A 22898-nucleotide genomic window follows, 5' to 3' on the forward strand; every position below is an offset into this window, starting at 1 on the left:
AGTTTATTAAGTGTTTCTTATGATTTGTATATTCTAGTATTTTTATTATTTTAATTAGGCTATTGATTGAATTGACATTGTTGTTCATTATTGCTATTCTCCTTAATGTAGTCTCACCAACTTTTTAAACTGTTTACTGTTAAATTTAACTATTGTATTGTTGTTATTTGTATGTCACTTTGGACAAAAGAATCCGCCAAATCCCATATGATACAATATTATACCAGCTGTTTCAGATTCAGAATAAGGTCATCAGAATGCAAATATCATGCATATTCTTTGAACTTAAGTAGAACATTAACTTAAATAAGTTCATCCTGTTTTAGAACTTTTGGAATATGGAACCATGCGTCATATTTAATGTGTCAGCAGTAGCCTATTAAAACGAACCAGCTTTAAAGATAACAAAATTCCATGGTGATGTTACACACTGTTGGAGTGTTTCAGAACTAGTTACCAAGTACTACTTAGAGGAGGTTAAATATTCACAAAAGACGAGAATGTGATTTCTTTGCATGGAAATAAACGTCAGAGAGAGGGAGAGACAAACAGAGCTACATTACAAAGACACAACAGCCCATCTGCGCCACTCACCAAATCATTGTGAGCTGGGACCCTGTGATCGAGGCGACATCAGACAGACCCTTTGGGCGGGCATCTTGTGGTACATGTACTTGACTAATCCTCAGACACAGGAATAATAATGCATTGGTCAAGGAAGGGATGGGATCTGAGAGGACTGCTGAGGAAGAACCAGCTCCTGATAGCAACTATTCTGTCGGTGCCACTTGGTGAGTGATTGTGTGTTCAAACAAACATTGCGTCTTTATTCTTTGTTTCTTGTTGCCTTGCATTGTCTATTGATGCTGTTGTTCATTGTTAGTTTCATCGTGCTGCTCCAGCTCTTTGGATGTAAGTTATGTCCTCAGGGATCTTAATCAGTCCAAAGTACCGCAGTATGTGCTGTCTGCGGGCTATTCAAGTGAAGTGTGACATATTTCAAACAAAATACTGTATATTTCACTTGACGTGTGGTGTCAACTTGGCAAAACAAAGATCAACTAAAGCATTGTTGGCGTTGGAGGTAGCCTTCATAAACGTTTCTGCAGCAGTCATAAAGCAGTAGTAGCACTGTACTGCACTGTATACAGGCATTTGGACTTTACAGTCAAATTGGGAGTCCTGCATACAGTGCAGTATAGTGTGTGATTCATGGCCTCATTCCCCTCTGTCTGTTAGGCATTGGGCTGGGCATAGCTGTCCGTGACTACGGCGATCTGTCCCAGCTGGGGAAGTTCTACTTGGGCTTCCCGGGTGAGATCCTCATGCGCATGCTAAAGCTCATCATCCTGCCACTCATCGTCTCCAGCATCATCACAGGTGCCCAGTAGATCACCTCCGGACGGCCACGCTTTCATCATCTGTTCACATTCACTCTCATTGGGCTATCGTGACATGCACAGGATTATTTTGAGTGGCGCTCCGAGAATCTGGATTCTGGAGTTGCTTAGGTCACACTCTGCCATTTGAAGTCTTTGTTTTACTGAAAGACCAGCACATGGACATTCTTAATTATTTGGTTATAATGCATGCCAAGTAAAAACACCCAAAAATGAGCTGTTTTTTTTTATTATTCTAAATGTTATCAAATATAGTTGGTCTCAGATTACTGATAGTCAATTGCTCTCTGTTTTGATAACCTCCCACTATTGAAAAGAGAAAAGAATAACATAATTCCTTGTGTCTTGTGAAATATGAAGTGTTTAAATATTAACTACATGCACGTGTTTAAATGAATTCTCACATGTACACTGTCCTAACCATGTGCTTTAACACAACTCCATCTGTAAGAGGTACTGTAATGTCTGTTCTCAAACAGGTGTAGCATCCTTGGAGTCAGAGGTATCAGGCCGAATTGGGTTGCGTGCTATCGTGTACTACTTTACCACTACCGTGATTGCTGTTGTCCTGGGTGGGTCATTGTGCTGCCCGTGGTGCTGTCCTGCATCAAAGGACATTTGTTATTATTATCATATCATTATCACAATAGAGTATTTATAGTGTTTGTTTTTATGACTTATTTATCTAAAGATTAACTAATACCAACCAGCACAGTTATTACTAGCAGGTTATGTCAGCCAGCACAGGCCTTTAACAATATGAGCTAAATGTCATCTCAGGAATCATTCTGGTGATTGCCATAAAGCCTGGAGGATCAGTAAATGCTGGTGACATTGGCAGGTTTGGGACTCCTCAGAATATGTCGATGGTGGACGCCATGTTGGATCTGATCAGGTGAGCTGGTTTCTGACCTCTAACCCACTTTAAACTTTTGACAAAATGCAGGCAAGGAGTCTCATCCATGAACTAAGTGTGGAGTGTGGGAACATTGAGCTGATCCACTATTTGTGCTTAGGATTTTGGCTGTGCTAATCATTTAACTATGGGCCCATAAAGTACAAAAGTGAGGTATTTTAACCCAAACCTGCCAACCAACACAAACAAACAAACAAATAGATGACACAATCACAATGTCACAATGTATACACATATGAAGTGATCAATACATTATTTATGTATTTACTGCACTTCGCTGCTTTATTCAGCATATATGCTGATTAACATGTAAACGGGAATATTCCCACATGGAAACATCTTATTCTGAATATTGCCATTACCCGAATATGTTCCTTAATCGGAATACAGCATGGAAACGTAGTCAATGGTAATGACTGTATATTTCTGATAGGAACATGTTCCCTGAAAACCTTGTGCAGGCCTGCTTTCAACAGGTAAGGATCCCAAGCTCCACCTTTTGGTCTTTTATTTCTTGAGTTGTCTTAAAATGAAATACTGATAGACATCATCATTTAATATTTAATATTGAACTGAACACTTGGCAGAATGTTTAAGATCTGATAATCTGATAAACAGACTTTCTTCAGATTGCTATATTCTTTAAACCATTATGATGTGTGTAAATAGTCAAACCATTCTGATAATATTTAGTTACTTTGAGTTAAAAGTACATGAACATGCATAACATTTCTATCTGAATAGGACCAAATAACCAATTTTTCATAATCTTCTAGTACAAAACCAAGCGTGAAGAAATTGTTCCAACTTTAGGAGTAATGAATACAACCACAGTCCTGTCTCTGTCTCCCACAACCTCTCCACAGGGGGTAAGTGTCATGAACAGTTGTCTTATCTTGACAAAGCAAGGAAGATGATATGTATCCCAGCCATAGAAAACAAAACAAGGAGGAAGAAAATAGTCTGGGCCAACATGCAAATCCTTTTCCTTGAGACAAACTGTAGGTCTGCAATGCAATCTGATTTGAGTGAAATTCAGTGCAGGCAATTTTAGCTGGAACTATAAGTATCAATCATAGAAACAAGAATCATCAGGTGACTGCAGAGGCTATGGACATTTCCATTCTATGGTCATTACAGGCAGGGACAGGAACAGTCTCTTTTGAAAAGACTGGTACATCCACTAGTCACATTGACATATCTTATTTCAAAGCCAACATGAAAGAATCATTTCCTGTAGAATGACTCCTTTAAGCTAAGTTATAATATGTTATTATATTAATCTCTATGGCTTTGCTCTAACCTGCTGGGTCCCAAAGCCCTACACCTCATGTACACTGACAGTAAGGAACCTGGCCTCGGAAAAAGAGAGAAGGCATGCGCAGACAGTGCATAGAAATGATGCTTCTGATGGCTACATTCAGAAATGCATTCTAGTTTCTTTTGTCAGTAGATAGTAGTTTCCACACAGAAGAATACACAAACCTGGATAGTAAAATTTATTTATTTTTATTTTTTTATATGCTGTATGATATTTTTTGTTTTGTTTAGTTTTTTTTATATGCTGTATGATATGCTGTGAGATTTCTATCTTTTCACACAGAAGATGGAATAGTCTGGAAAAAAAAAGAACAAACATATTTACTGCAGGAGAAGGTAAATCCTGTAGAGACACATCTAGAAAAAACATCCTCTATAGAATCATATTATGAAAATTTTTCTTACCTTTGCATGTTGATGCACTTTTAAAGGCCTCCTTTCTGGCTTTTGCTCGCTCTAATTTAGCAAGCATTGCTGGACTCATCTGAGGAGCTTTAGTTTGGGCTGATGGTGCATTTTCAGGGCCCTTATTTGGACCTGACGTTGCTGGAGATTTAGAACTGCTTTTTTGGGCTGGTGGAGTCATGTGGTCATCAGGTTTAACTGGTGAATCTATCGGGCCCTTAGCGGTAGAAGAAATGTTTTGAGGACTATTAGGCTGAGCGTGGGCATTAATAGTTGGAGAACCTTGAGGGCTGTTATGGTGAGCTTGGGCATTAATAGTTGGAGAACCTTGAGGACTGTTATGGTGAACTTGTGTACCAACTGCTGGAGATCCTTTGTGGCCACTAGATTTGACTGATATAGCAGTGACAACTGAATTTGTAAGACCACTGAGTTGGTTTGCTTGGACAGCCATCGGTGAGTTGGGGTCATTAGACTGGATTCTTGGAACAGCCCTTGGAGAAGGTTTAGGCCTAATACACTGGACAGGTGTAGAGGTGACTAAAGAAGCCTTGAGGAGGGCATCAGATAAGGTAGTTGGATCAGTCACTGGCAAAGACTTTGGGCCAATATATTGGACAGACGTACAAGTGGCTGGAGAAGCTTCAGGGTCATTACGTTGTACTGGTGGAGTAGTCAATGGCAAAATGTCTGGGCCTTTTGGTTGAGCCGGTAGACCGGTTGTTATAGAGCAACTAGGTTTGGCAGGTGGATCAGTCATTTTTGAAATATTAGGACCACTAGGTTGGACTGGTGAAGCAGTTCTTGTTGAACCTTTAGAGTCCTTAGATTGGACTCTTGGAGCTGGAGGTTGTGCAGAGCTTGTTGTACAACCTTCATGGCTGTTGGATAGCACTGGTGAAGCAGTCATAGAAGCACCTTCAGCTGTGTCAGTATTTGAAAAATGTCCTTCAATCAGCGTATGTTGAATCCCAGATGCATTTTCTTCCTGTTGCTTTTTCAAACTCTCAACACATTGGCTCTCTGTATCAAGCTGGTTTTGATGCTCCTGCGTTGTCTCTTTCATTGCACCTTTCACCAACTCAACGTTTTTCTCACCTCTGTCACAGGCCTTATGATAGACTTTGTCAAGTGCGCCAACAATTTCTTTCCTTTTCTTCACAGACATACTCTTCTCCTTTACTGTATCCTTGTTCCGAATCCTTTCCAACATTTCTTCCCATCGCCTCTGTTGTTGTTTTGCAACCATCTCCTTTTTCTTCCTTTCTTCCTGCAATCTCTCCAACTCTCTCAGTCTGTCTTCCTGTTTCTTTTGCTTCTTCTCTGCTTGTTCTCTTTTCTTTTCTTCTTTCTTTAGCCTGACTTTCTCTCTCTCATTTTCTCTTTCAAGTTCTTTCAGTCTGCGTTCTTCTTTTTTTCCTGCCATCTCCAGTTTCTTTTCCTGTGCTTTTTCCTCTTCCAACCTCTCCTTTTCTTCTTTTTTTCTTTGGATTTCCATCTGCTTTCCGTTTGCCATGTCATTCTCTTTCTTTTGCCACTTTTCAAATTCTTTTCTTCTTTGCATTATCATCTCTTCATCCTTCTTTCGCTTCTTCTCTGCCTGTTCTCTGTTCTTTTCTTCTTTCTTTAGCCTGTCTTTCTCTCTCTCGTTTTCTTTTTCTAGTTCATTCAGTCTGCGTTCTTCTCTTTTTCCTGCCAACTCCATTTCATTTTTTTGTAATTTTTCCTCTTTCAACCTCTCCTTTTCTTCTTTCTTTCTTTGCATTTCTATCTGTTTTGTATTAGTTTCTTCTCCCATTCTCTCTATTCTCTTTCTTTCCATGTCTAACATTTCATCTTTCCTTTCTTCATTCTCTAGTCTGTTCTGTTTCTTGTTATCTTCTTTTAATTCTTTCAGTCTGAATTCTTCTCTTTTTCTTGGCATGTCCATTTCATTTTTCTTTATTTTTTCCCCTTTCACTCTCTCATTTTCTTCTTTCTTTTTCTGGATTTCCATTTGCTTTCTGTCAGCCTCATCTCTCAGCTTCTCTATTCTAGTTCTTTCAGTTTCCAACTTTTCCTCTTTTTGTCGTAGTGCTCTTTCAGACATTTGAATATCTAATTCCTGCATTCTTTCTTTCCCCTGATTTCTCTCCATCTCATTTTGCCTCTCCTTTTTCAGTCCATCGTTCATCCTTTCAATTTCCTGAATACTTAGTCTGTCATCTCTATGGCTTCTTTCACTTCCCATGCTTTTTACACTCCTATTTTCTTCCTCCATATTGAGTTGGTCTTTATTTTGAATTTGTTTCATTCTCTCTTGTTCCTTCTCCAGCCTCTCTTTTCCTTTTCTGTCGGTTTCGGTCAACTCTCTCAGATGGTAGCCTTCTCTCCTTCTTGCAGTTTCTATCTCTATCCTTTCCTCCTTCCGTCTATCTTCTTTTACTGTGGCAGTGGCTAACTTTCTCATTCTGTTTTCCTCTCTTTGTCCCTCCATCTCAACCTTTTGTCTCTTCTGTTCTTCCTTCTTCTGTTTGTCTTCCTCTTCCTCAAGTTCATCTCCCGGTTCTTTCAATCTGCCTTCTTCTCTTCGTCTTGCCACCTCAAGCTCTTTTTTCTTTCTTTCTTCTTCTTTCAACCTCTCTATTCCTTCTTTTTTTTGTTGGATTTCCATCTGCTCTGTCTCTTCTCTCAGCCTTTCTTGTTCTCTCTTGCTCGCTATTTCCTTCTGTGTTTGTATAGCCCTCTCAAGATCTTGCTTTATAATCAATAACTCCTGTATGGTCGCTTCTGCTTGTTTTATTTCTTTTTTATTTCTCATCCTTTCTTCTTCCAGTCTTTCATTTTCTTTTATCCTGTCAAATTGCAGAACACTTTGTTTATCAGATCCACACCTCCGATCTATTTCCATGTCTTTTCTTTTTTGCCTTTTGTCTACCTTCATCCTGTGTGTTTTAGTTGTTCTATCCAGTTCGCTCATTTGGTCCTCCTGTTCTATGCTCTGTGTCTGCGTCCATATTTGTGTTGCTTCTTCCTTCTTTAGTCTTTCGTTCTTTCTTTCTCTTACTTTGTGCAGCTCTCGCAAATGTTCTTCCGTTTCCTTTCTCTCAGCCTCTATCTCCGTTTTCATTTTTCTTTTCTCCCTCACTCTCTCCTTTGTTTTCTCTATTTCTTTCTCGAGCTCTGTCAGTCTACCTTTCTCTTGTTTTGTTCTTCCCTCCATTTCTTCTGTTTTAATATCCTCTTCTCTCCGTTTCTTTTTTACCGCCATTGATTCTTCCCACTGGTACTTTGTTTCCTCACCCTGCCTGTCCTTATGCTTCTTCCACTGGTTCTCATCGTTGAGCCTTTCTTCCTCTTCCAGTCTCGATTGGCTCTCCTTGTCATTCTTCACACTACACACACTGTCCTCTCTTTTTTGCTTCTCTCTCCTACCTTGCTCTCTAATGCGTTCACTGTCTGCCTTTCTTTTCCATCTTTCTAACTCTCTGATCCTTCTTTCCATCTCTCTGTGATGGTCTGCCTCAAGGTTATGGGCTACTCTTCTGTCCTTTTTATGACTCTCACATTCTGTCCTCATCTTAGCTGCTTTTGATGATATCTGAAATTAGCCCAATATGGAACTGAATTAAAAAACTATATCATAAACACTAAAAGTCATATCTTGCACCCGGTGCAACGTGGTGCAAAGCGCGACACAGGTCTTATTCTTACATTACATTACATTTAGCAGACACTTCTTGACCAAAGTGACTTACATATGTCAGCTATATTACAAGGGATCACATTGTCCCCGGAGCAACTTGGGGTTAAGCGCCTTGCTCAAGGGCTACTGCACGCTAGCCCAGCTCCTTAACCACTACACTACCACCACTCCCATTATTCATATCATACACTGAAGTCAGTGATGAGTCATTCGAAACATTTGCTTTTTTTTTTCAATTGTAACCCCTTGTCAGTCAATAGTAAAAGTAAATAACTTAGAACTGTTTTGTCATTGCCTATGAGACCCGGTGAAGTTAGTTTCAGTTCAGTTTGCCTATGAGTTCAAATAATAGGTGAGGGCAGATGTATATAGGCTATACTCTGCTAGTCACACACAGGTTTTAGTAAAGCAAGTACTAGTGGAATTGTGCAAGCAGATTCCTTTAGACTGTCAAAATACCGACACGCTATTTGATGTTGCGCTGAACAATAAACCTGGTGTGTGATCACAAAATCAGGCCGTTTAATTAGCGAATGTGACACGCCTTAAATGTCTTTAAACTTTGTGTCTCTGACCAAACGTTTCAGATCGCTGAAATAGAGCCCATTGTCTGTCTTTCTCTTCTTATGTAACAAGCTGTTACTTTATGGTTTAAAAGCCTGTGTCCACCAAACACTGCAATCCCCTCAAGCCAAATGAACTCCTTTTGTCTGTCAAAGTTATATTTTGTTTTTCATACACATTCAGGAAATGTATAGGAACTAGATGCTGCCAGCACAAAAAAACAAAAAAGACACAGACCCTAAAGGTTAAATTTGAAGCACAATGACTTTTGTAACTGTACTGTCAAAGAACATGTAATGTAAACTTGACTAAAAAAAGTCTCACCTGTTGCCTCTCCTCTGTCTCTCTGCTTGGTCTGGCCATTTTGGTGTCTAATTTCTCATCAAGCATGGTGGCTAAGTTCCATTCATTACATTCCAGTTCCACTCTTTGGAGCCTGGCATCAATGTCCAGCTGGATGTTGCTCATTTTTTCATCCAACTTCTCTTTAATTTTTCGTAAACTAGAGTCTAAGCACTTCTCCCAAGCATGCTTTCTACTTTGGTAACTCATCTAGAGCAGGAAAGTGGACAGTAGGAAGAATGCAGATTAGATTATTGTCATTTAGCAGAGTACAGGTACAGAGCCAATGAAATGCAGTTGACATCCAACCAGAAGTGCAAAGAAGCATCAAATACCAAGTGCAGGTAGAGTATGGTTGTGTATACAATAGAGATTAATAATGTACAGTGTATAGTTGGATATAAGCAGATAACATCATATTCTAGGGATACATATTATAGAAATACACACACACACACACACACAGCCTTTGTCATTTATTTAATTTCATCCAAGATCATATACATACCCCATCTAGTCTTAATCTGCCATATGCATCCATTATGGTCAATTGGTCAACTCCCAGGTGGGGCACTGCTTATCTCCTTTCGCTGTTCATCAAATCAAAAATAGGGGGTCCATTTATCACAGGGAAGGACTTTAGAATACATGAAGCAGTTAGGCCTACTTGTAATGTTACAATATATTAATAGGAACAATGAATACAACAGGCTGCTAAATATGTTTGAGATCATTCCGAATTTGTGTTGTGCAATGTATGCTAATTTACTGTATTAAAAAACATTTATGGGGGAATATCTTTTCAATCAAGTGACAATAAATGTACTATAAAATAGAAAGTTATTAAGTGTTGAAAATAGAAATATCAGCTATTAAAACCATTTTAAGTGTAGCTTACCATTATTCTGCACCCAGCATGTTCAGTTGATTGTTCAAATTGAGTTGTATCATGGAATACTGGAGTGTTCAGTTGCTTGGCTGCAATGACATCAGCAGGTTTGTTATTGTGATGTCAGATGTGGTCTTGACATCACAGTGCAGACTTCCATGTTTGTACTACGAGGCTACTAGACTACTACTACTAGGCTATTACTACTACTATTACTACTGATAACAATAATAATAATAATAATAATAATAATAATAATAATATAGTATTCCTATTTATTTATTATTTAAAAATGATTGAAGCTGTTAATTGTTTTATAATTAAACTATATTTTTTGGCTAGTGCCTGACCAGAAGCAGCACTTATAACTGAGAAAAATGAATAAATAGGCCTACTGGGTGTTATAGGGCCAAAGAAAGTTGTACAACAAGTCGGCTTCTTTTTAAACGGAACCGCGTGTTTCCTTAGCGTGCTATAAAGCCATGACTATTGCCTATAGTGGCAACCGGGTGATGAGCGGGATAACAGCCTTCGAGGTGTCCTGTATCCATTAATGATTCAGATTGTCATGGGTGGTGCAATGGTAACAGGGCAGGTATGGCATAATTAATGGGAGCAGTTTCTAGGTAGACACCACATACTTTCTAATTGACCCATTCTAGTGCTGTTCCTCACTCCAGTAGGCCTATATTGTCAGTAAATACAAGTGAAAGAAAAACCTGATTTTGATCATGTAGGATGATCAAGATATGGTGACTAAATTGAAAACAAAGAAGTCAAATCAGTTTTGTTTAAGTTGTACTGGGGGTCTAACAATGAGCAATACATCCAGTTTTATAAGATGAATTGAAAAAAACTATTGACAGCCTGCATATTGGCTACCCATCACCATGTATGGAAAATGAGGCCTTGTTTCTCAATATCTCCAATGTCTATTCTTTTATAGGATAGTTCCAGGGACTACCAAATCACTGGATCATACCTAGATGGGATCAACATCCTGGGCCTTATCGTCTTCTGCCTGGTGTTCGGGTCTGTCATCGGAAAGATGGGTGAACGTGGGCGCCCCCTGTTGGACTTCTTTGACACCTTAAATGAGGCGACTATGAGGGTGGTGCAGATCATTATGTGGTAATTATGTCATGTTATGTTATTATGTTATGTGCAGGTCATTTATGTGGTAATTATGTCATGTTATGTTATTATGTTATGTGCAGGTCATTATGTGGTAATTATGTCATGTTATGTTATTATTATGTTATGTGCAGGTCATTATGTGGTAATTATGTCATGTTATGTTATTATGTTATGTGCAGGTCATTATGTGGTAATTATGTCATGTTATGTTATTATGTTATGTGCAGGTCATTATGTGGTAATTATGTCATGTTATGTTATTATGTTATGTGCAGGTCATTATGTGGTAATTATGTCATGTTATGTTATTATGTTATGTGCAGGTCATTATGTGGGTTATCTTTGATATCTGCCGTGGTAGCTTGCATTTTGGTCGAGCTCCCCTTTTGTACTTTGAGGCCTGCGTGTGGTAGCAGTAGCCTGTATTCCCATAAAAATCTTTTTTGACTTTGTAAGGATACTAATATAGCTGTTTTCTGGTGGTAATATCTTACTTTTGTTTCTGTAGTTACATGCCTATCGGGATACTGTTTCTGATTGCTGCCAAAATCATTTCAGTGGATGACTGGAGCATTTTCACAAAGCTGGGCCTCTACATGGTAACAGTGCTTAGTGGGTGAGTGTTGGGAAGGAAAGATCACAGACAGAAAAGCATCACAGAATGGTAAACTCACTACTAATAAGAGTACCCAAATAATATAGTTAGTTGAAAATGGGTAATACGCACTTGCTAAAGAAGCCTACCTGGTTGGTGATTGTTTTTTTTTGTTGTTGTTTTGGTTCTTTGTTTGGGCATTCAGGCAACTGGCTTTGCTATAGGGCCCACATCAACAGAGCATAAGCGCATACTAAAGACCACTGACTACTAAAACTCCTTTGTACATTTTTTACCTTTTATATGTCAATAAAATACAACAATAATTTTCAGCCTAACTTTATTCAATGTTCAGATTTCTGTTTTGTAAATATATGCAAATTAGAGCACATTTGCATCAACCATGCCTAGTTGGCATATAACATTCAGAAAACTTGTGATATTTGTGGAAACAGGTGCGCACATCCAAAATATGTTTAAACAGGTGCCAGACAAAACATGTCAGAGAGAGAGGAGATGGTCTGCACACTGTATAGGCTCCAATAAGTACTTTATTTATTCTAAAAAGGCAACGTTTCGATCTCAACAGATCTTCATCAGGCAAATAAGAAAACTAGCTGTCTTTGAGTAAACTGGGCAAGTTGCATAGTGATGAATCTATTAGTTAAAAATTATATTCACCTGTAGTGTCTCACTAACAGAGACATGTATCACATTTGTGATATAGGTATAACTACTCAGAAAAGATCAATCACCTAAGAAGACAAGTTCAGTCACCTAAGAAGACATTCCAACCACTCCCCAAAAATGAACATTAAAAAATTACAGAAACCCATAGGCCCTCTACTACTACTGTCAGCGCATGCTGTATCACGAGGCGGGGCCTTTACGGATCCCGGGTACAATGTGTTGCGTTTGAGACTGGCATCAGCCATTTGTGCATTGCTGTTTTGTCCCATGTCATATTGTGTAATGCTAAATAGGCTTAGTTATTGATCGACCATTGTGGGAAATTCCCTAACTTTAGCACAAGGAATCATTTACCTGAAGTATCAACACAATAGTTAGAGTGAAGTCATTATGTGGTGGTATATGTCTTGTGGAATGCCAGTCAATCATTCATTTACATACCTTTAGCCACAGATATTTTACCCATGGTATAGGATGGCATTAGCATCTAATTAGTTCTTATGCACTTAGATACTTGAATGCTGTAAATGACCTAGTTGGCTGGTAACAGCAGACTTGCAGGAGGATTGCAAATTGAAATAGTTGTATTGTTGACTGTTTGATAAACAGACTAGCCATTCATGCCCTGCTGGTCCTGCCTCTGCTCTATTTGGTTGTGGTGAGGAAGAATCCATATGCATTTGCCTGGGGGATGGCTCAAGCCCTACTCACTGCACTCATGATCTCCTCCAGGTAAACCGAGAGTGCACTTGGACAGACAGACAGACAGTCAGACAGACACACACACACACACACACACACAACACACAACATTCAGAGACACCCACAATCAACCTCCAAATCACTACAACTGTTGAGGAACATGTTTTAGCAAATTCTATGGAGACGTGATAGTTACAGTTAAAACCAAGTCACTACTGTATGTTCACATCCCTCTTCCATTTATTTTGTGCTCTTGTGCTCTCAGTTCAGCCACGCTACCTGTGACATTTCAGTGTGTTGAGGAAAACAACAGGGTGGACAAGCGCATCACTCGCTTCATGCTGCCCGTGGGGGCCACTATTAACATGGATGGCACCGCCCTATATGAGGCTGTGGCGGCCATCTTTATCGCCCAGCTCAATAATTACCCTCTGGCCATTGGACAGATCATCACTATCAGGTAACAGGCTCAGGGAAAACAATCATACTCAACTACAGGATCTAGAATCTTTTTAAGAGGTATTCATACACACTCGGGGACAAAGGTGTACTCATGCATACACAAAACACGTAAAGGCTATAGTGAGAAAAATCATATGGCTTTTTTGGTGTCTAGACATACTAATATCTAACCGCATTTGACTTACCTCCACCACAAAACAGTGGAGCGCATTTCAACTCAACTGAACAAATGAATGAATGTTCTCATTTATGACAGCATCACAGCAACAGCAGCCAGCATTGGTGCTGCAGGTGTTCCTAATGCTGGTCTTGTTACCATGGTGATTGTTTTGACAGCTGTGGGCCTTCCTGCCAATGATGTCACTCTGATCATCGCTGTTGATTGGCTCCTGTAAGTTGAAAGTGACTATGTCCAAGAGTGAAGATAACATCCTTACTTTGTATACAGTTCATGTGGCTTTTGTGGGAAGTCATATTGTGACATTGCATGATTACTATTAATCGATGTGGTTGTCACAGGGATCGTTTTCGCACGGTGATCAATGTGTTGGGAGACGCGTATGGAGCCGGGATTGTGGAGAAGCTGTCTAAAGCAGAACTGGTCAGGAGGACGTCCTCCCTGTCCGCTGCTGACCCAGAGCACCACCATGCTTCGTTGAGTGTGCCCCTGGATGAGGTGTGTGAGAAGCCAGGACAGCCCAACGAAGGTCTCACAGTGACCAAGGGTGATGGAGGACAGTGTGGCGCTAACGTTTAGCACCTCAAGCAAGGACAAACTCAATTCTACCATTTGTCTATTACAGCATACAAAGGACAAGAGTCATGTAAATGTATGACAAATATTCATTTGATAGTCAATTTTTTGTTTTGTTTATATTGTAGTATTATATGCTAACAATACAAGTACAAAAGCATACATGAATATGGGTCATTCCTTGTTAAATCAGACAGAATCCGGGAAAATCAGACAGAATCCGGGAAAATGGGTGTCCCAAAACACCTATAAAATATTTTTGTTAAATTACAATGTTTTAATATTTTTTTCGCCCTTGATTCTTTATTATTATTATTATTATTATTATTACACTCTGAAAAATGCCTTCTCTTGGAAGCCACGTTTGAATTCTTATCAGTATTTAAGTCTGGAAACACACCATTTGGATTTGTTTATGGGGCATGTTTCAACTGGCAGGGAAAATGTCTCAGCACACAACTGGATATACCTTATCAATCAGAGCAACAAAATATGTGAATATTGTAGGGAGAGCAGCAAAAACATCCTTCTTGACAAATGCATTAATGACTGTTTTCTGTTTCTTGTAAAGTTATTGCACTGTCAATATCTTGTATAACAGCAGAATCTAAACATTTTGCTTCTCTACTGTCAGCCTTTTTGTTGTTATCAAAGTCAACTCAAGTGTGCTAGGTGACCTGGATGACTATGTTACTTTTGTCTATCTGTCCATCATTGTATAAAGACCGCCCAGATGATATGATTGGCCCGAACACATGTGAGTATAAATATTAAGACTTCTAAATGAAACGACTCCATACCGAATTTCCCAAACTCAGATTTTGTTGGTTGGGTAAATTCTGGCTGGCTTCCAGGCTAATTCAAAATATATAATCAACTAGTTTTCAAATAAAAGGTTAACAAATGCTGTATAAATCAACAAATCATTTTTTATTTATATCAAACTCATAAAACATGATATTTTTAAAAGGATGCTGAATATAATATGAGGAAAATTATAGAGGAAACATGGCCTAGGAAAGATCATTGCACACAAACACACTGACCTGCTTACAATTGTATGAGGGCTACACAGATTGGTGCAACATTTTGAAAATGTCCAACCAAATATGGACAAAATGGATGTTAATGTTTCTGTCAAGTTCTTTAGACTCACATTTGACCTGTGATGCAAATTCACATTTTTGACGATAAATACTTCAAGTGATACTTATTTTAATATTATCATGTAATGCCTAATTTAGTTTAAGATAGCTCTACATTTACCGGTAGATGCATCCTAACATACTGTATGTCTCATTACAGTATATCATGAAATATAAATTTGTGAATAACCTTAGAAACAGATAAACTGAATTTATCAATTGGTCTGCAGCTGTCTCTTTTTTGCACGAATCAGGACTACTATCTTAGATATTCTGTAATACATTAAAATGTCACTGCAAAACAGACATATTCAAATCAACTCATTTCAATTTGGAGTGTAAATCGCCCTCTTGTCTTTCAAACAAAGTTTAGTCCTTTATTGTTTATTATTTCTTTTTTGCAAATGGGGAAATTTCACTCAGTTTCAGGTCTTTGGACCCACATGATATAGCTTTTACTAAAAACTAGAGACAACTCAAGCCATTTTAACAACCTTTTGTCTGATGCACACCACTGTAAAAAAAACCCAACAACTTGACATAAGGACTACTATAAATGGACAGGAGCCATAAAACAACTGCATATAGGATAATCCTGCAAACAATTCTAGTGTCCACATCAGTGCAGTTAAAATGTTGGCCCTAATGTTGATATAACAGTAACCGTTTACAGGAAGAGTAAAACTGTGGCCATTTTATATTAGGGTTTTTTGTTTTTTTTGAGACACCGTAGCTTTTAGAAACCTCGTCCATACTGTAAGGCTACAGCCATGGTTTGGGCATCGTGAAGTTAGGTATCCCTGCATTCACATTTTTAAAAAAAAAAATTTTTTCTTTCTACCCAACCTAAGGTGCCTTTGTTGCTTGAAAAGCTAATTTCACATTCAAAATGCTTCCCACACAAAGTGATCATATTGCAAAGGTTGTTCCATTAAGTTATTTGTCCTCATCGCCTTTTGGTACCACCAAATCCTATGACACAGGAAAAAAATACATTTAAAACTTGCTATTCCGAACACACATTATTCATCAAACAACTGAACTTCAAATTCAAATGACACACATATACTGTATACTGTACACACACCAGAACAAAGTATTCAGGTTCTAGGATGAAAGTCTAATTCATATATGAAAGTATAGGCTTTACCAGAGGCAGTGCGTGTTCCGGAGCTTGCTGGTGGGGTCCTGGGAGTGTTTTGGGTGGTGTTTGATCCCCAAGAATGACCAGTGGTTGGTTGACGCCTTTATGCAAAGCACATTACAGTTGGACAGCATTAGGCAGTCATTTATGGCAGCATTTCCAATCATGGTCAAGTTTTACTGATCATTTTGGCTCACTAACCTTATATAGGGAAAGTGCAAACATGGGTACGACCTTGCCTTTAGTACTGTAGTTCTAACAGCCCATAGCACTGAAGCAATTACCGCAGCTCAAAAAGACTAGCCTCATGTAGCGTCATGTTAAATCCTTGGGTATATATGTAAATATGTGACAATACACTATGATGGATACACAATGATCATTAAGAACAGTGGACAGTTAGAATGACTACCCATCATTCTGATTACACTTTTTATCATAGTACTTTCCAGTACAAATCCCAGTCTTTGGCTCACCGATTTCCAAAGAGGTATCCCAGAATTCCTCCTGTACCCATGCCAGTCCAAAAACCTCCACCAGTGTTGTGACGAGAACTAGAGTGGGGTCTGGTGAACTGGTCAGCAAAGCCATAACTAGGACCTGACCCTGGATAGCCTGATGAGTGATCTGAAACAAATGAGTGAAAGAGTTAAGAGAATTAAGAGAGTCTGTAATTCTGGTGAGGGTTGTTCATACTTGATCTCAACAGCCAACAGATTTTACACCCCTCCTTTTTAACCCTTAAAGGAGTACCGTCGCAATGTTGGGAAATGAACGTTCTGAAGAATATCAGGGTTCATTCAGAGATATAGATATCCCTTTCAACAATAAAAACAAAAACAATGCTTGAACGTTCTATTTGGTTCCCAATCTACTTCCTCTGCATTAAGTTAACATATGGAATGTTAATACGGAAGCCTTGTGGGGCCAACTATGATGCTGATAATGGAACTCTCTTGAAAGGGTCCATAGATAGATCTCTCTCTAGGGCTCTGGGTTCATTGAATTCAACATAGAATTTTAGAACCTTCAATTGTTGCAGAACGGAATCTTATGTTGACTGGCTGGAATAGATTATGGCTCAGTCCCAGCCTCTACACTTCCCATCAGCAAGTGCTGCACCCTTATTTGCACTTAAAGGAGAATTCCGGTGTGATATTGACCTAAAGTGTATTGAAACATGATACCGAGTGTGAACGTATGTCTCATAGCCCATCTCGGCTTGTCCCCTGCACTCCAAAATCTGGCGCTAGTTAGCCGATGCTACCAACAGCTTTTTCAATAGTGGTGCTTCGGCATCGGGCTAGCCATGCAAATAAATCACTGTTTTACACCCATTTACCTTCACGAAGTTTAGCGTTTGCAGCCATCTTGAATTTAGTCACGATAAATTCGAGCAGCAGTAAGAATGAACAGGTATGATAAGGGATCAGATTCCAAAAAATAATTCAGTGGAAATGCATGGATTCCAGTTGCTGCTACTGGAAGAAACTGGAATCCATGCATTTCCACTGAATTATTTTTGGAATCTGATCCCTTATCATACCCGCTCATTCTTACTCGCTGCTCGACTTTATCGTGACTAAATTCAAGATGGCTGCAAACGCTAAACTTCGAAGGTACTGTCTGTATAAATCGCCTTGTAAGTAAACTACCAGTGCTTTTTCAAAGTTCTCAATGTCTCGTTTTAAATGTCAGGGCCCTCGGAAGTATACCAATGAAGTGTGGAGATACATTGAGCCTTGTAAATGGGTGTAAAACAGTGATTGATTTGCATGGCTAGCCCGATGCCGGCACCACTATTGAAAAAAAAGCTGTTGGTAGCATCGCTAACTAGCTAAGCCAGATTTTGGAGTGCAGGGGACAAGCCGAGATGGGCTATGAGACATACGTTCACACTCGGTATCATGTTTCAATACACTTTAGGTCAATATCACACCGGAATTCTCCTTTAATAAGTACTTATGAGTTTTACACCTAGCACATACACTGAAAGTTTCTTCTCCAACCAAAGATGTTATAAATGCATTGCAGTAAGAGTGGTATCGTAAACGTGCTAATTACCAACCATTTAGTTTGAAAATTCTTAAAAATAACTATGTTTTTTAATACTTTAAAATAACATTTGCTAAATGAACCTTACATTTCAGTAGCCATAGGTGTGTAGATTTGAACAAAATCTAGTTTGGTTCTTACCGGGCTGGGCTGGTGGGTGCTTATTCCCAACCTTTCTCAGGCACATGAACGGTTAGCCCGAAAATTCTCGTTGGCAAATCAAAATTCCACTGAAGCTCCAAGCGGATTTGTACACGCAGACTTACAACACTGTTTACGGCTCTTCGAGTCACGGTAAAATGTAATTTTTGGTACATAGCTCAATTAGATAAATCCGCCGTCTTGGTTTGTATAGAAATTAATATTAAGTGACACGTACACGTAAGAGGTTGGACATATGTGACGGTTGGTAATATGTGACGTTCCTATATCAATAAAGCTTAAACCATTATCTTTACAAGGCTGTTACAGGACCACCGCCATAGGCAAAGACTAAAGTATAGATGTGAAGAAATGCAAAAGTAAGTAAAAAAGGGGTGTATAATCAGTCAACAGCATGACCCAATGCCTAGTTACTGGTGAGCATCACATCTCCACGTCGCCTTACCTGCCCCCATGTAATCTGGCTTGAACCCTGGAGGAGGAGGGCCGCTGTGACCTCCCTGGCCATTCTGCCAGTCTCCGTCACTGGGGAAACGCTCCTGCCCTTGGCCTTGCCCATGTGTGGGCCCACACAGGAACATCTTGTACACGCCGTAAGCCAGCAACAGCAGCAAAGCTATCACAACCAGACCCCCTGCCCCCTCTCCATCCCCTGATGGGTGCTGCCCGTATCCCGAGCTGGCTCTCTGCTGCTGACCCCCATGATGCTTGTTGCCCGAAAAGAAGCTGGATGCAAACTGGGAGAAGCCACTGGAGCCCCATCCTCCTCCTCCTCCTCCTCCACCACCACCACCACCCCAGCCCTGGTGGGAGTGTCGGCTGCGGCCTTCCTCCGTCAGTTCCAGGGTGTACTCCAGCCCACAGGAGCCCCTGAGGATGTAGGGGTCGTCAGGCTGGTTGAAGCCTTCGCAGCTCACCTCGATGCGTCCAAACCGGTAGGTATTGTCCATGTCTGCTTTGCACTCCCACTAGGGTTAGGAACCAAAATATGAGAATCAAGTAGAATCTGTGAGAAAGAACTAAACCCGGGACAGAAGTTCCGGAAGTTTTAATGCTAAGTGAATCAATACTTGTAAATAAATATTCACTTTTTGAACGTTTTGACAAGGCTTAGCACATAAACTACTGCTGGAATAACGAATAAGACATATTTAAAATGTACCTAAACATTTTTTTTTTACCTGGAATTGAATGGAGGAATTGGAATTGAAATGAGGAATCAGCAAGAACCAGAATTGATAAGCAGAATCGGAATCAATACAATTTGAATGATACCCAAACCCCAACTCCCACTGAGGGAGCACAAACAGGGGACAGGGGAACTATTTACACATTACAGTATCACCATATAGGCCTAACACTGAGACTGGGCTACTGGAGGTGGGAGACTTCCATTTACACTTGTTTTTAAATAACTTTGAACTTTAAAACGTCTGCTTCACATTCAATATAATATTACTAGACTAGGCTACTGAACAGAGACCTCAGAAGTTCCAGGAAGTAAAAACGTGTTAGCCTATTGTAAAGAATGGTTCTCTCTTCACATTAAATTCTGTTAAAGGAAAAAAAAAAAAAAAAAGTGAAATCAGCTTACCTGAGCGTCAATTCCATCCCACCCTTTGTTTTGACACTGAACCACTTCAGGGATAAAAGATGCGCAACCCGCCGATCCCCCAACACATTGCAGCTGCGGGACGGGACTTGAGCGCCTAGCTGTGGTATATCTTCCCTTGTACAAAGTGAGGACCTGAACATCGCGCAGCAACACAGCTCCTGTGGTGTGCAAGTACAGTTTCAAGTAAACCAGCGAGAACCAAATAGGCCTAGGAATCGAAACATATAATCACACTTCGCCTACAGCGTAGGCCTACAGTTACAAGTTTGAACCTTACTTTCTTGTTTCTACTTGTTTTTCACTTCCGCAAAAACAGTAACGTTCGTTTGGAGAGAATCTCACCTTCATTCCAGCATCTGATGTGAGGAAGAAACAAAACTAATAACGACAAAACGATTATTTTTACGGTCGCCATTGTCAGTGCCAAAAAGAAGATTTGTTAAAGGCCTGACACAACTTGAAAGAGACGTAGCCTAGATACTGTCACTTCGTTCGTCTGATGCAAAACTTGTAAATATTCTCTACGTCATCGTCATCCTTCGAGTTTGTTGGCGGACTAAACTGAACTTGGATGTAGTTGCGCCACCTATTGAATTGGGGTAGAATGTTATTCTTCACTGACATGTCACACTACTGAAATAGGTGGGTAACTGATGATGTTTCAGTCATTCTAGTCATTCTACTACGCATTCTAAAAGGGGAATGCTGCGCGCGGTTACACCCAAAAAGCAGGCTATACAATCTGTCATTTCCAACCTGTTTTAGCCTATCAATGCAATGGTGGGTCTGGCATGAATTTCAAATGCTGGGGGGATATCAGTTCCAAGCCATTCAAAGTCTTGCAGACCATCAAATAAGCAGCTTCAGAAATGGTAACAGAACTCAACTTTACTTAAATTATTCAGCCAAAGAGGAGACATGTAACTCCTCTCCTATTTTCTCTCCACTTCCTCCCAATAGCCAGAATTAAATTTAAATCTCTAATTTTGGCCTATAGGACACCGACTAGATCTGCTCCTTTAATTCAATGATCAAGATGTACATCCCCAACCGCCCACTGGTTTTCTGATGAGCGTCTGTTGTGTCGACCAGACATAAACGCTAGGTCAAATTCAAGACTCTTTTCCTCAGTGGTTCCATGTTGGTGGAATGAGTTGCCTAGTGCTCTCCGTTCCTATGATGGTTTTGGGTCTTTCAAGAGGGGTCTAAAGGCATATCTGTTCAACATGTACTTAGTTCATTAAGCGCTTCCTATGTGTTATGGTTTGTAGTATTGTTTATTCTCATTAGGCTGTTGATTAAAGGCACCCTATGCAGTTTCAGGTAGCCTATTTTTGGCGACTCTAGAGCTCCCTTTACTTGCCCTTGTAAAAAGCCTACTTCTCTAGCTTGTTCCCTCTGTACACAATGAAAATACAGTCAAACTAACATCTTTACTCTCGTGTCACAATGCAACATCTCTCTACAGCCCAATATTTCTATTTCTGTCATAGTCCAATATGTGGGGCAGTCGTGGGCCTACTGGTTAGGGCTTCGGGCTTGTAACCGAAGGGTTGCCGGTTCGATCTCTGACCAGTAGGAACGGCTGAAGTGCCCTTGAGCTAGGCACCTAACCCCTCACTGCTCCCCGAGTGCCGCTGTAGCAAGGCAGCCCACTGCTCTGGGTTAGTGTGTGCTTCACCTCACTGTTGTTAACTGTGTGCTCTGTGTGTTCACTAATTCACGGATGGGATAAATGCAGAGACCAAATTCCTTGTATACGCAAGTATACTTGGCCTAGAAACCTGATTTACATTTTACATTTACATTTTTTTACGGTTTACGGTTTACAGTGTAGACTTTACAACCAACCTCCTCTCACTCTCTATGGGTGCTTAGTCAGTCAGAGGTGCAGTGTGGCTATGGGCTACTGCAGGATGAGGTGAAAAGAAGCAGGATCAAATGAACATAAGCCTACATCTTTTAGTATGTAGAACCATACATCCACATCCAGATAATTTGGGCCCTATGACAGACAATAATTCTGGGGGGGTGTCTCTCTGGGGGCCCCCTGTCAGTGCTGGGCCTTAGAATCGTCCTAACGCATGCACGCACGCACACACACACACACACACACACACACACACACACACACACACACACACACACACACACACACACATTGTAGCCTTGACAACCCACTTGTGACATGGAAATCTTAACATTTTTATATTTTTCTCTAATGCTCTAAAGGTTTCGACCTTGCATATGCCATGTCCATATAGTCTTTTGAGACAGGGTAATTTTGTATGGTCTGGTCTAAAGAAAATAATGTTAATGCTTGAACATGCTGTGCTAGACTGTCATAATGTAACCTTTTAGGTCAGTGTTCTGAATTGTTAGGTCAAGTGTTCATGATCTTTAGCAATCGTATTACAACATGTGCTCCTCCAGGCAGCTGCCTTTCATAATACATGGTAATGCACCATTCTTGCACAGTAGAGCACGGAGTGCAGAGATGTGAGACAATGAGGCTTGCTGGTGGATTTCACTGTAGCTTCATGTTTGCCATATAGACTGCAAGTAACACTGTCAACTGTAACTCTCCACGCCTTATCTTTAGATATCACTCTTTCTGCTGTTTGGTCTGTCTGTTTGTCTGACTGTCTGTCTGTCTCTCTACTCCTAGTTCCAGTCTGATTGCAGATAGTCATGGTAATGCGCAGTGTGTTTGAGCATATTTTACTGTACATGATAATATTCACTGCCTTTAGAGTCTTCACACATCATGCAAATGGTAGCAAAGGTCACACAGGTCTCCAGTGTGCACATCGACTGAACAGCAGTGTGATAGTGAGAAGGTAAACTCAGCATCAAAAAGGCTGCGTGCAACTGCAATGTCCTAAATGGTTCAATTGATGACATCAGCACTTGAAT

General features: G+C 40.0%; 2 protein-coding genes and 2 long non-coding RNA genes across 4 annotated transcripts; 1 reads left to right on the plus strand and 3 right to left on the minus strand.

The window, feature by feature from the left end:
• The first annotated feature begins 456 nt into the window (after positions 1-456).
• LOC125296523 (excitatory amino acid transporter 3-like) lies at positions 457-14023 on the plus strand. Its single transcript, XM_048246489.1, has 12 exons — positions 457-791; positions 1240-1380; positions 1880-1972; positions 2181-2295; positions 2750-2792; positions 3093-3185; positions 10468-10652; positions 11167-11274; positions 12553-12675; positions 12911-13105; positions 13364-13498; positions 13627-14023. The coding sequence occupies exons 1-12, from the start codon at positions 704-706 to the stop codon at positions 13862-13864; spliced, it is 1557 nt and encodes a 518-aa protein (XP_048102446.1). The 5' UTR covers positions 457-703; the 3' UTR covers positions 13865-14023.
• On the minus strand, positions 3810-4600 carry LOC125296548. The gene is made up of 2 exons (XR_007193793.1): positions 4042-4600; positions 3810-3932 (listed from the first exon to the last, which is right to left on the minus strand). It is a non-coding gene; the product is annotated as an uncharacterized LOC125296548 (long non-coding RNA).
• On the minus strand, positions 7422-9717 carry LOC125296543. The gene is made up of 4 exons (XR_007193792.1): positions 9531-9717; positions 9141-9222; positions 8615-8842; positions 7422-7621 (listed from the first exon to the last, which is right to left on the minus strand). It is a non-coding gene; the product is annotated as an uncharacterized LOC125296543 (long non-coding RNA).
• Positions 14024-14770: 747 nt separating the features above from the next.
• On the minus strand, positions 14771-20509 carry saraf (store-operated calcium entry-associated regulatory factor). Its single transcript, XM_048246494.1, has 6 exons — positions 20325-20509; positions 19962-20140; positions 18813-19335; positions 16627-16777; positions 16157-16251; positions 14771-15978 (listed from the first exon to the last, which is right to left on the minus strand). Exons 1-6 carry the CDS (start codon positions 20395-20397, stop codon positions 15953-15955), a joined length of 1047 nt encoding a protein of 348 aa, XP_048102451.1. The 5' UTR covers positions 20398-20509; the 3' UTR covers positions 14771-15952.
• Positions 20510-22898: the final 2389 nt, after the last annotated feature.

This window comes from Alosa alosa, chromosome 1 (genome assembly GCF_017589495.1).
Source record: "Alosa alosa isolate M-15738 ecotype Scorff River chromosome 1, AALO_Geno_1.1, whole genome shotgun sequence".
NCBI lineage: Eukaryota > Metazoa > Chordata > Actinopteri > Clupeiformes > Clupeidae > Alosa > Alosa alosa.

What these genes read in the sequence shown, in the direction of transcription:
- LOC125296523 (XM_048246489.1), top strand. Translation starts at nt 704, where the DNA reads ATGCATTGGTCAAGGAAGGGATGGGATCTGAGAGGACTGCTGAGGAAG. An exon ending in GTGGTGCAGATCATTATGTG is followed by an intron (nt 10,653 to 11,166) that starts GTAATTATGTCA and finishes TTGTTTCTGTAG; the next exon opens with TTACATGCCTATCGGGATAC. An exon ending in ATGGTAACAGTGCTTAGTGG is followed by an intron (nt 11,275 to 12,552) that starts GTGAGTGTTGGG and finishes TTTGATAAACAG; the next exon opens with ACTAGCCATTCATGCCCTGC.
- saraf (XM_048246494.1), bottom strand. Translation starts at nt 20,397, where the DNA reads ATGGCGACCGTAAAAATAATCGTTTTGTCGTTATTAGTTTTGTTTCTT. An exon ending in GGATACCTCTTTGGAAATCG is followed by an intron (nt 16,252 to 16,626) that starts GTGAGCCAAAGA and finishes CTTTGCATAAAG; the next exon opens with GCGTCAACCAACCACTGGTC. An exon ending in CGGAACACGCACTGCCTCTG is followed by an intron (nt 15,979 to 16,156) that starts GTAAAGCCTATA and finishes CCTGTGTCATAG; the next exon opens with GATTTGGTGGTACCAAAAGG.